This window comes from Zootermopsis nevadensis, unplaced genomic scaffold, assembly GCF_977971745.1.
Source record: "Zootermopsis nevadensis isolate Lab colony 2312 unplaced genomic scaffold, Znev_1.0 Znev_ptg000003l, whole genome shotgun sequence".
Classification (NCBI taxonomy): Eukaryota; Metazoa; Arthropoda; class Insecta; order Blattodea; family Termopsidae; genus Zootermopsis; species Zootermopsis nevadensis.
In genome coordinates this window covers 16,679,077-16,691,604 of record NW_028259135.1, presented here as the reverse complement: position 1 = coordinate 16,691,604, position 12,528 = coordinate 16,679,077, and the positions used below count along the sequence as shown (strand labels likewise).

Below are 12,528 nucleotides of genomic sequence, written 5' to 3'. Positions count from 1 at the left end.
CAAAATTTAAGAACGTTTCAGACGTGCTTGCTGCGATGTTATCGCTTCTGAAACGTCGGTAAACTTCTGCCAGACTACATGACTCAACGATCCTTCGTTACGGTGTTCTGTAAATTTCCCGATGCCGTTAAAGGTAAGTTTTCTTCTTTTGTTGTCAAAACACGACACCTTTTCGTTTTCTTTAAACGCAAACTTTTTCTTCAGTTGTTTTATGAAAACATGACGACGTTGTGCCCTTTTTCATTAACATCAATGCACTGTTTCTTCATCTTTTAGTCACAACGCCCGTTCTTTTTCTCGTTTTGTGTAGTTTCGTTAGGTCAAACAGCAGCTTAGTTACTTCCCGTGAATAAAACCACGTTTTTCCTTGTTTTCGCAAACACCGCAGCGTTACATCCTCATTTCTGCAGACATCACAACGTTCCTAACTTCCCTTCAGGCGCTTTTAACAGCGGTCGTGGATGTTTACGGAATAACGCTAGAACCATTTATGCGATCCATTTAACATCTTTGTCGACGTAAGCTAAAATAAATCAGTTTATGTCGAATTTATCGCAAATATTTTGGTTAAGTTCCTCTCACGTAAGTAACGAGGTCGTCAAAAACCGTATCTAAATAAAAATAAAAATTATTCCACAAATTTTCGTAAGACAGCTCCAATATTAAAATCGGGTTGTCTATTATCGAATTTATTCATTGTAATGCGGAAAATGATGCCGTACGTCGCATCAGGTGCGCGTGAACACGTCTTATTTACTATCAACTTATAAGAAACACAAATTGAAAAACAAAGGGCACGGTGGATGTCATTGTCAATGTAGCTTACAGAACACAAACCGGGGGCCCATTTCGAAAAACCCATTCCCTCAGTCCCTTGCAGGGTCAACCTCGCAAAGCTGCAAAGAGCCTCTCCGCGTGAATTAGCGTTACTTTTTTCGTAAGGAAATTCTATATTTAGGGTGTGATGACAGCATCCACATCTGTATCTCTTTATTTTGGATGTTCATGATTTTTCCAGTAGAAACGGACGTCGTATTGTACGGAAAAAATGCACTAAAGGGTGAGAATTCCGTTTCTCAAGGCGACAAGTATGAAGATGGCTGATGGTTGAGTGAATCAACGCCATGAAGATGGAAGGAGCCAGGATCTCAGAGACGTCGGTAAATTTCTACCAGACAACACGGCGCAACAAACAGGCATTTTCACGAACACCAAATATTCTCTGCCGTTCTGAAACGTCGTCGAATGGCTTTATGTAACGATACTATTTTCGCGAGACTGCAAACAACACACTGAGAATAATAAGACACATTTTATTAAAATAGAATCTAGGGGCAAGCAACTAGCAACACAGCAGCAGTCCTGCTAATGCTACAGGACGGGATGTTTGACCAAACTTGCTTCCTTTATAAGCTTCCGGGCGCGGGCAAAACAAGTTTCTGCAGAAATGCTGGATCATTAGAAAATAATGACTGTTCGCTACCTCCAAACCTAAACACCCTAACAAAGAAAAAGAATGTTACTAGCATTAGGAAAAGATGTTCAAAATAATCATATCTTAGGCTTTCTGTTAGCGAAACAAAAAAATATATACATTTTTATACTGTTCAAGATTTGTAATCATAAACAATGTAAGGGTATATATATATAGAGATGCCTTTACCAATGTATTTATTGTATATTTTAGACAACATATGGAAGTTTGCCATAAAATATGGGAATTCTGATGCGCAGTCATCACTTGGCATGTCACAGAGTTACACACAACTTACAGTCCATTAAACTTGTGATGATAATAGTCATCCTGATGCTACCCCCTACCTCCTTCTCATTGGTCGAGCAGCATTTTTACAACAATTTCATTACCAAAATCCAGAGATCATCTCCTAGCTCCTAAATTCGAGTTACAACATAAATGTCATCAGAGAAACGTCGTTTCAGTAGTCGGGGCCAGAATTATCTCCCCAATTTATTCTCCTTAATATCTTCGTAAAGCTCACAAATGTTAACCCATCTGGCCACGCCGTGGACACTGCTCAAAGCCCTGGGCCGCTCTAACAGGAGTCGCGGGACCAAATCCTACCCGAAGACGCGGACGTACGTCAGCGTTTCCCTCTCCAAAGCCGATCCCCACTCAAAGGAGCTCTACCGTGTCTAAAATCGTGATATGGAACAGACCCGAGAGTCTGTCAGAAATAAGCCATTTTCAGACCGTGTTACGGTTTACTTTTATTAAGCGTTAGTGAAAGTTGTAAGGAACGGTAAGACACGGCAAGTACCTCCCACCCGATCCAATCAAGTAGCCTACATGCCGCAGGTATTGACTGCCCCTTTACATCAGCTGGACGCCACTAGTTCATCGGCCTCGAATTTAAGCAGAACAAAAAAACGCGCGGAGCACTCACTGCGCATTACACAACTCTCGCCTTCTCAGTCCAACCAGCAACCTCTTTCAATATAAACTAAAAATACGAAATCGACGCCTTAAGCGGGCCCCTTCCTCAGGGTGCGGATGGACAATTCCTTCAAATATGGTACTGTACTACGCGCAAAATATCTCCGAGCTCAGTTGGCCGTTACACGTTTGCGGGGTACGGGGAGAGAGGGGCGAATAAAGCGTCTTGCCCCCCCCCCCCCACGTCATTTCCATCATCCATTCGCCAATAAAACGAATCTGAGATAATCTGCGTCCGGGACCGCGAGTACATCAAAGAAACAGTCGCGGAGAGCCAACAAGGGGTGGTCTCCAAGTCTGGAGTCTGAAGAGGCAGTTTTAACCACGGCACGGAACACGGGGTCTCTTAGTTGGACGAATCCTTTGAGCCACCCTGGCTCAGGACTAGATCCAGTGGCTGGCTCCTGTGAAATACACCGACTCCCTAAGCGACAATTAGCTTCTTAAGATCGACTCTGCTCCACTCATGGAGTACGTTTAAACGTTATAAGCACAAACTACCGTTTCTTACAGAACTGACAGAAATATGCCATTGTGCCTGAGGGTCATGCACTGAAGGGCGTCCTCGCACCTTGGTTCGAGATGAAGGTAAGTAGCCAGCTTCACGCTCCAGTAGATCTTACCCTGGAGAAAATCCTCCAGGACCCGTACGAAATGAGTTGTGTGATCCTCATAACCCGCCTTCACACGACGTATAAGGACATTTCATTCCAACATCGGTCAACAAAGATTGTGGTGAAGAGGTTAGCACCACGGTTCTTATTACATATGTATTGGGTTCGAATCTCGGCTCCACTAAAGTTAAGTTAGGTTCTTTACATTCTCTCAGACCACGTGTTAAGACAATGCCTTAAAATGTCAGGCTGTCTTTCAGTGCTATGACCAATTTCATAAATCATAATCGTTCGACAAGGGGGCTCATAAACATGTAACCAGTCGCCTGACATGATGCGTCACCAAAGATTCATGCGTTAAATTAAATTCTCTTGTTACGATGTTTATGTCCGTAGAACACTTCGCTGTCACCGTTTTAAAATTACTACAATTACTGCTGTTTAAACATTATTTTGACGTAAATACGTCGATGAGGAAGGGTCATTCGGCGAAAAAGTGTTACGAAAAAGTGTAACTTCATTGTTATGTTACCTAGGAAACGTCATCTGTTTACTCGGCATTGTTGTTACCTATAAAACATTACATTCAGCTACCACAGAGCCATCTTAAGCGTAACTAATTCAAGTTAAATAAGCAATGTCTTAATCAAACTTTACTCAATTGTAAAGCATGTACCAAAAAAATATTTAGAATAAAGCCAATATATAAACTTCCTTTCCGTATAGACGTATTTACGTCAAATTCTCCGGAACCGTGGTTCCACTATTACTTTTTTTATCAAACCCAAACCAGCCAGTCAGCAGTTCCTGATACAAATGCACCACCTTCAGACACCTGCGTCATGCGTGTGGGCCAGTGTAACTACTGCACGTTCGCACAAGGAAACAGAAACAAAGAAACAAACATCCTTCGGGACCTTACGTGGGAGACCGATATGGCTAAAGTGATAGCGAGGTTTGTAGAGTACAATTCATAACCTGAGCCAATATTCTACAATCCCACATAACTCGGAACCCTCCTTGTAGCATGTGCATCGGATAAGGTGATCTCCCATTAGTAAAATTCGGCCGCTGAAGCATTGTCTTTGCAACAAAACGATGGTCGCAGACGGTGCGATAAATGAAACAGCTCTAGGACGTGGGGCAAACGTTAAAATCAAGGAACAACCAGGAAGTGTATTTAGAAGGTGCTCCGTAGGGACGTGAAAGCGACTGAAACATTTCTGGAGTAAAAAAATGTCAGTAATCAGAGACTGGAACCAACTGACTCATTACGTATCAAATCTGTCAAGGAAAATAACAGTTAAGAAATAAATAATTAAAACTAATAAATAAAGTAAATGAACGTGTGACCAAAATTTTAAGACTCTTACATTGTAAGAAGTAAAACATTTAAATAAACGAACGAGGTCTATTTTCCAGTATGCATGGAAGAGTATTTGTATGAACTTCAGTACCCTGAGGACGAGGACGAAGATGGTTCTCGATACGCTGGTGTTTTCTCCTTTCGACCACCTGACACGGCTGGTAGCCCGAGAAAAATTAAGTAAAGAGTATTACATTTTTTACGCCACCTGGTACTCCTCTACGGAGCAGGGTCGTATTTCAGAAGCTGGAGCTCCTTCAGCCGGTCAAGAAACGCATCACCGCATTAACAACAGTCGGCCACCAGACACTATCTGGGGTCAGATGAATCCATTCCACGCCGTCACATACAATTCTTTAATATACATATTAATATTATCCTCCTATAGACGCCTTTTGTGTTCTGTCTGACGACAGGTCCATATGAACAGGATCCTTCCATCCTTTTCTCGGACTGGGACCTGTTCATATACGTTCTTGGCAGATGATCCAGAAGTGGTTTGCCATTGCCTTCTTCTGTGTGTGAATGGAGTAATTGTTGGGATGCCACGGAGGAAAACTCCGTGTTGCCTAGACCACGGCCTTGCCCAACACAAGTTATAAATTCGGGCACCGCCGGGAATCGAACCCGAGAACCCAGGATTACAAGACCAGCGTTCTAACCGCTAACCGTGGTATCACAGACGCCTAGGTCTACCAAATGCTCTCGTCAGGTTTTCCATCAAACATTCTGTACACATTTCTCATATCCCCAGAAGTGTTACACATCCCGTTCTACTCTCGTCTTCGGTATGATCACCTACGTCATTACGTTCACGGGAGACTCGGTGAAAATCGCTCGGTATGAAACAAGCAACTGCATTGCATCTTTCGGCGTCTCAACGCTCCGCCACACAAAAAAGTACGCAGACACTCCTCCCGCCAAGGGAGGCCGACCCATTAGGCCAAAGTTTGCTTTACGGCTGCGCTGACTGGAGAACTCGCTGCACAAGTGGCCCTACACTTCAAAACAACGGTTTATTCAGCGAATATGAAACTTTCTTAACTGAATCAAGACACCGTTAAGCATGGCTTGGGTTTACGTGCGTTTGGCAAAATTCCTTCATATTTACAAAAATCGAGTAATCTGCAAATTATAATCACTTCATCGTCGCCGTAATCTTCAAGAGCTCAAAGCCGAATGACTGAAACTCCTTTTTTTAATCGATAACAATCGACATGACGAATCGAATTTAATACAGGAACTTCTTAAATGACAATGGTTTTTTTACAAGAGTCTGAATTGTCACACAGTTAAGACACATAAAAGCTGTCAAAAGCTTCAGACATTTAATACAGTACAAAAAATATCATTTGTTTGTAAAAATGTAAACAGCACTAAAATAAAATTATGCATCATAGCCGTTAAAAAATGAACCAGAACACGGAATAGGCATACAAAAAAGTTGTAATTCATACTTCAAATAAACTAATGAAGTAAATGTTTATAAACATGTAAATATATTAGTTCCACTTTCACATGTACACAAAACACACACGTGCGCGAACACACACAGAACGTAATCATACCAACACGGGTTTGCAATTTTGTCTTTACTATTGACAATTCTGAAATATCGCTTGGACTTCCAAGAGATATCAAATTTTAATACAGGTTCAACAAAGTCGCCCTAATGATGGTGACAGCAAACACCTCTGAAACGTCGGTAAATTTCTAACAGACCACGTGGCACAATATTATATAAGACGGTCATCTGCAGTCAAAATTTAACATTCCAAACAAAGAAAAATAAAAAATACATATATATTGCTTGCTGATTTAATTTAAATATCATTAAACTGAAAATTCCAGCCCAATGTACATTACCGATTCCCCATGGACCTACACTTCCAAATTCTATATAAGAAGGTAAAGTATAAAAAATCTACGCAAAAACCCAATACTTCACTTTCAAACAATCTTGTATCGCACTGAACAACGCTAGAAAAACAATAGAAAATAAAAATTCCACTTGATTTGTGGTTTTCTAAAAGTCAACTGCAACAATGAGGTGTTATTAAAGTGAGGCTCACAAAACAGTTTCGAGCGTCATTATCAAACACGGCTATCGAGTTGCGAATCCAAATCTAAAAACGTTACAATTATATCCGGCTTGAACACAAAATCTGAATTTCAATATTCCCAAAAAAACAATTATTATTACATGACCAGGCAGAGGCCATATTTTCAGGTATACATTACCTGAAGGTAAAACAATAATTTCAGTTCACCGAATTGTAGGCCTAATCGAATTAATCGACTTTATTTGCCATTTGTAGGTTCATTTACTCTCAAACACTCTTCAGATTGTACGTTCCATTTGGAATACGGCAACTTTTTCAGTGCACTCAACTTCAAACAAAGCGAAATGGATTGGGCAAGTAGCATGCATGAGAGATGTATGAAATTTTACATAATAATAGCAAAACCTGAAGAGGCCATTTGTTATTTTCGGTTTGCTATTTCTGGCATTACAAACACAAACTACACCGCACTTATTAGGCCTAACAGCGAGTGAATTCTATAATGTGGTGTACTGCCACACCAGTTGTTGGCAAAAGCCAGTAGAATATCACAATACAAATATTGTAATTGCGACCAATTTGAAAAATTTCATTACAGGCGCAACGAATTCCAGACAACGGGCGTCAACACATGCGAAACATAATAAAGAATCAAGCCACAACACATCTGTAACATAACGGTGAAATTCGGGCACATGTTTCAAGAATAGTTTACGAAATTCAAGTCATTTAGACGCTTTTTAATATAAATATGGAAGAATGGACGTCTTTTCACGTAACACGCGACTTGGTGTTGTGTTTTTAAGTGGCTACAATTACAAAGTTAGTGACTCTTGATACATTCATATAGGCCTAACTTCCAGAACTGAATTTACAAAGGGATACGTAAATCCCAGAAAACTATAACACTTGTACATTCCCAGCTTAAAAGTTTAATGCAAAATATAAACAATTTTAATACCGTCGCTGACATTGCATGATCTTCCACCGATGGCAAAGTTTCAGGAGTGAATATTCCTTAATGCTTTTAACTCTGGGTCGTAACTTTTGTGTTCATTATAGACATAAAGCAAAGAATTAATTAAATAAAATCACACATTTTAACATAATATATGATTAATGCCTTTAAAAGTTAAACGAACGTAAGCCTGGCAGTTTTATTGCGACCATGACGATATTTTATCACGGGTCGCTATGAGGAAGAAAATCATTACATCATCAATGACTGATGCAAGCCTCAAGGGCCTCACTTAAGACAGAAAATATCTGCTGTGTGCTCAACTGCAGTAGGCCTACCTGCCACAAAACAGAACTCCAGCATGGGAGCACCATTGCTCCACGTCGCGGCAGTTCCGCCAGCGGTCTCCAGGATATTGCCGGGGATAGCGTTCGTCGTGAGGCGTTGGACGCGGGCCGCGTCTACCAGCGTTGGCGGAAGAATCGCGGACGGCGAGGGTACACACTGACGGTCATGTCTCTCTGCCTTAGTATTTAGAAGTAAACCTTCAATCCAGTTTAACACAAACCTCTTCTCCTTCCAAGAAAATTCACTGTCATAAATTTACTTTCACAACAACAAAACACAAAAAAGATGAACAAGTAGGGGAATGGTTAAAACTGCAGTTTCCTGTCGAAGTAATTGTTGACAGTAATTTGGCTACTCAAATAAATACTTCTATCAACGTGACAACGTTCTATTTCTTTAATTCACCACGACATTCCAGTGTTTTGTCTTTGTTACAACGATTGCTAAATGAAAATTGTTCAACATGACAATGCCGTTAAAGTATGGTCTCAACAATTTCTATCAGACACAGAACACTAAATATATAATTGTCACCCCTTAAAATTTTATTTTCTCGTCCACATACACTAAATATCCCTGTATATTGCTAACAAACCACTGCTGTCTTCTGTTCGTTGCCCCACACAACATTTGTAGTCGCATTTGGGCAAACTACAAGCACGACTTTAGCAGAACCATAAACCAGTTTCGGCAAACTCCGACATAGTTCGTACATCCTCGCCAGGAAGCCGGTATTGGAATAGAGTATGAGATGATGGTTTTGAAGGCAAGTGGGGCGGAGTGGTGAGGTAGAGGGGACGGAGTTCAGTTCTCTTCACCTGATGTGAGCGGGGGTGGGAGAGTTTGAATTCTACGCGGTTTGATGGGTAGGCAGAACCCTGGACCGGGGGGAACGAGAGGGGGATACGCAGAGATGGCGGGAAAACAGGAGAGGGGAGGAAAACACAGATGCTGAAATGGGTTTTACAGCGCTCAGGGAGGAAGAGGAGGTAAAACTCTAACTAAATGAGAAGTGATGGGCTGACGGGAGAGAGGAGAGTAATGGACAGAGACAGAGAGAGAGAGAGAGAATGAGAATCGATTGTTCGGCACGCCAGCTCTACTAGGCAGGGGGTCCACAAGCACCAGGAAACTAGAATAAGCAATGCTACCAACTGCTGGCCTGAGTAATGACTAACTCAATTTTTTTTTGTCTGTCTTTCCCGATAATATCCCAGAAGGCCCAGCCTCCCCTGTAAAGGTTTTTGTTCATAAGAAAGGAAAAAGACATGACTATAAGAAAAAAAGGGGGGGAACGAGAGAAAAAGAAGTGAGAGTTCACTCTCTCTGGAGCAGGAAGGTTCCTCGCGTCTCCACTGCGCACGTCTTGACGTTTTCCTCTGGTTAGCTTGAGGCTATGTAGAAAGAGAACCATCGATTATACCACTGTTGGGTGTGGGAGTTTCTCAAATCAGTACGAGAAGCTTCTCTGTGCTGGCTTGCATTTTGTCTGCGTCTCCTACATGAAGACTTCGTTGTTATCAAGTCCTTACTACCTACAAGCTCGTCTGCCGTAAAAATATACTGACGGGCAACGATCTGAAGATAAGAAACTTGTGCAACATGTGAACGAAATAAAATCTATGGATGCAGAGTGTGTGTGTGTGCATATATATATATATATATATATATAGTAAACTAACGAAACGTCATATCCGTTGTCACAGGAAGTAGGTAGGGTTCGATAAACAACAAAAAATATATCTAAAACGTGTTTATAGTGTACTATATCGTATTTTCTGGAGTGATATATCGTTCTCCAAACGACTGCTTTGTTTAGGAATAATAATAAAACAAATCTGACATCAGTAGTTAAATGAAATCTACAGCCAGCAGTAGACGACTGTGATACAACACTGCGGTAAGTGTCAGTAAGAACACAAATGGAATTCAATTACATTTGCTTCCGAAAGGGAAGGTAACACGTGTTGTTGTATCGCTGTCCAGAACTGCTGGCTGCAGAATATATTTTTGCTTCGTAACAACACCTGCTTTCTGTTGAGGGCAATGGTGCCATGTTTTACGTGCAATGGATGCTCGAAACTTTGTAATATTAAGGTGCATGAATTGTGTGGCACGATGCATGGATTCTGGACGTCTTTGTGATAATGGACTGGCAATCAGTGCGTTGCGCATCATAATTATTTGTTTACGCTGAAATAAACTTTAGGTTAGTGAATTTACACTCATGGCAGTCTTGGCCATTTTTAAAGGGTTGACTTTAAATTTTGATTATGACGTGTGACGTAGTATACATGCGAAGTCTGAATTTGGTGGTAAATGTCCGTTGTGTAGCTGAATAACTTTGTAAGTATAAATATTTATTAACAATCGTCATGTGTGACTTGGGTCTGTATTAGCGAGGCGTAGTGTTCGAATGTAGAGCACATTATTGATCGTCTTCCCATCTCGTGCACAACGCGGTTCAATGTAACATCTTCAATGACCAACGTAAGGATCGGTTAAGAAAGAATGAGATGTCTGCTGTGTTTTTGGACGGTGACTTCTCGCGGGGTTGGGCTTTTGATCGTTATAAGTAAGTTCCCATCATTAAATAACTTTTATAAGTTCGCGACTAAGTTTTCTACGTAATTAAGGTTTCGATCAAATTGCATTCGTATAACTAAAACTGTAATAAAATGTGAATATGAGGTTAAGATATTTCATACACGCGGTTATTATTGATTATTTGTAAACATGGAAACCATTTAAGAAACGTGACACCGACCGAGGTCAAAATAATAAGCCATTAATTCCTCCTCTGGTTTAACATCCAATCCGTTGTACGTGATTTTTACATCAACTGGTATGCCGCAAGGTCGTTCGCTGGACTTCATCCTCTGCAGTAGAAAATATGGACCCACACGTTACATAAAATGTTCAATAATGTCCATGTTGACAAAAGACGGAGGATTTCCTTTCTAAGAAACCAGTGCAACTTGCGAATTGGAAGGGCATGATAGCAGAAACAGTAGATCAGATACAAAATTGGTCCAGTAACAAGAGTCACATGAATTTTAAAAGAAGGCTTTCATTTTTCAGAAAAAGTAATTTATAAATCGTATTTAAATATTAGAAATTTTACTAGACTGTAAAGTGCTGTCGGGAAAAATTACGCAGTGTTTTCGTAACTATGACAACATTCCTTCGTACCTGTGTTCAAACCGAGTTCTAAATAAAACCTACAAATAACACACGTGCAAGAAAATGTGAGAGAACAACTTTTGAAACCGTTGTAGTAAAAGGTCACATCTGGTTGCATCACAATGTGGCGTGCGCAGATGCGGTTGCGCACGAGTAGTATCATGAATTTTCAGACTCATTAAACGTGTCTGTTCCCTTCCCTGTTACCATGGCACTCTTCCGGAGGGGTTGGGCCAGTAGTTGATATTTATCAGGCGCTTATCACCACGAAGCCATGTCCGGTCCGGCTGTTAAAACAGGTACAGGCTGCTGCCATTACCATTACCCATGATTCATTACGGCTGGGAAGAGGGGACAATTGAGTAACTTGTTCTGTGTTAACGAGAACAGAGTTCCGGTCCTAAACCAGTGTCCATATTGCACGCTGAAAGGGGCAAAGAATACAAATAAATTTAGCCATGATTGAAAGATTTCAGGGCGGAAGAAACGGAGTCAGACTTTCAGGACAAGGAATTAAATTTGCATCACCTAAATCGTCTGAACCATCAAAAATTCCGATACTACTTTTGTACCAATTAGCAACTGTTTTCGCCGGGAGGCTTTGAAGCATAGCGCTCTGACTTCGTCTTAATCCTCGAAAAATAAAATGTTCACGTTCGATTATCACACCGCTTCGGATACATATATTGTAATATGTCATAAAACTGGGACACAACAGTTTCCAAAATCCTATAAGACGTATGATTGCTGATCAATTTCATGTATTTATTCGTCTGTCTGTCCGGAAACTATTACTTAACTCAGTAGCCTACTTGCAGCTCCTTACCCTAGATAAGCTGTCAAGAGTTTCTTTACAGACAAACTGATTTAATTTTTCTGTTGTTTCGTGTATATGTGTCATTTTGAAAGAATGCTGTATCGTCTACCATTAAAAATTCTAAATTATATATGCAACGATGTTATATATATTTAGAAATATTCAGTAAGTATTTTTTCATATAGTAATTTGATTGTTGGCCGTTGTTATTCATAGACCCACTGACAAGTGCCAATTATTTTTTTAAAATATTAATTATATTGAAAATTAATTCGAACAAAATTTGCAAACCTCAGATATATACTTGATGCCAGACTTCTGTACGATAGCAGTTCTTAATTGGTTATATTCCATTTGATCTTCGTGTTCTGAGGATTGTATTTTTTTTACCGGGAACAAAAATAAATTATCCGGACACCTTTTTAACGCATTCCCAAATATAAACTTCGTCGAAATTTACCGAGTGGCTTCGGAGACGAAACGTGTGGACGGACAGTCATCTTCCAACTGTGCATTCATTTTCTGTGCAGGAGGGATATTTTGGCTGCTGTGTTGGCAGTACTGTACAGCCTTTCCGCTATGCGCTGTGAAACAGAAAACAAACTACCCAATGGCTATTGTACGTTTTGCGTACAAATTATGTAAAAGTGCGTTTTTCTGAGTGGTTAATATTTAACGGAATTGAGAGGAAATTATTTTTGTGAGTAGGCAGCGTGGTAGCTGT

At 40.4% G+C, this 12,528-nt stretch overlaps 1 protein-coding gene across 8 annotated transcripts in view; it reads right to left on the bottom strand.

The window, feature by feature from the left end:
- Nucleotides 1-12,528, bottom strand: part of wge (BAH domain and coiled-coil containing protein winged eye) — a 281,527-nt gene that overhangs the window by 79,452 nt on the left and 189,547 nt on the right. Inside the window, exon 1 of one of the 8 annotated variants that reach the window (XM_087359131.1) lies at nucleotides 7,795-8,552. The exons of the other annotated variants lie outside the window; for them this stretch is intronic. Within the exon in view, the coding sequence (XP_087215257.1) occupies nucleotides 7,795-7,819 (25 nt within the window). The 5' untranslated portion in view covers nucleotides 7,820-8,552. Of the gene's footprint in view, nucleotides 1-7,794; nucleotides 8,553-12,528 lie in introns of those variants that run through there. 8 annotated transcript variants of the gene reach the window in all.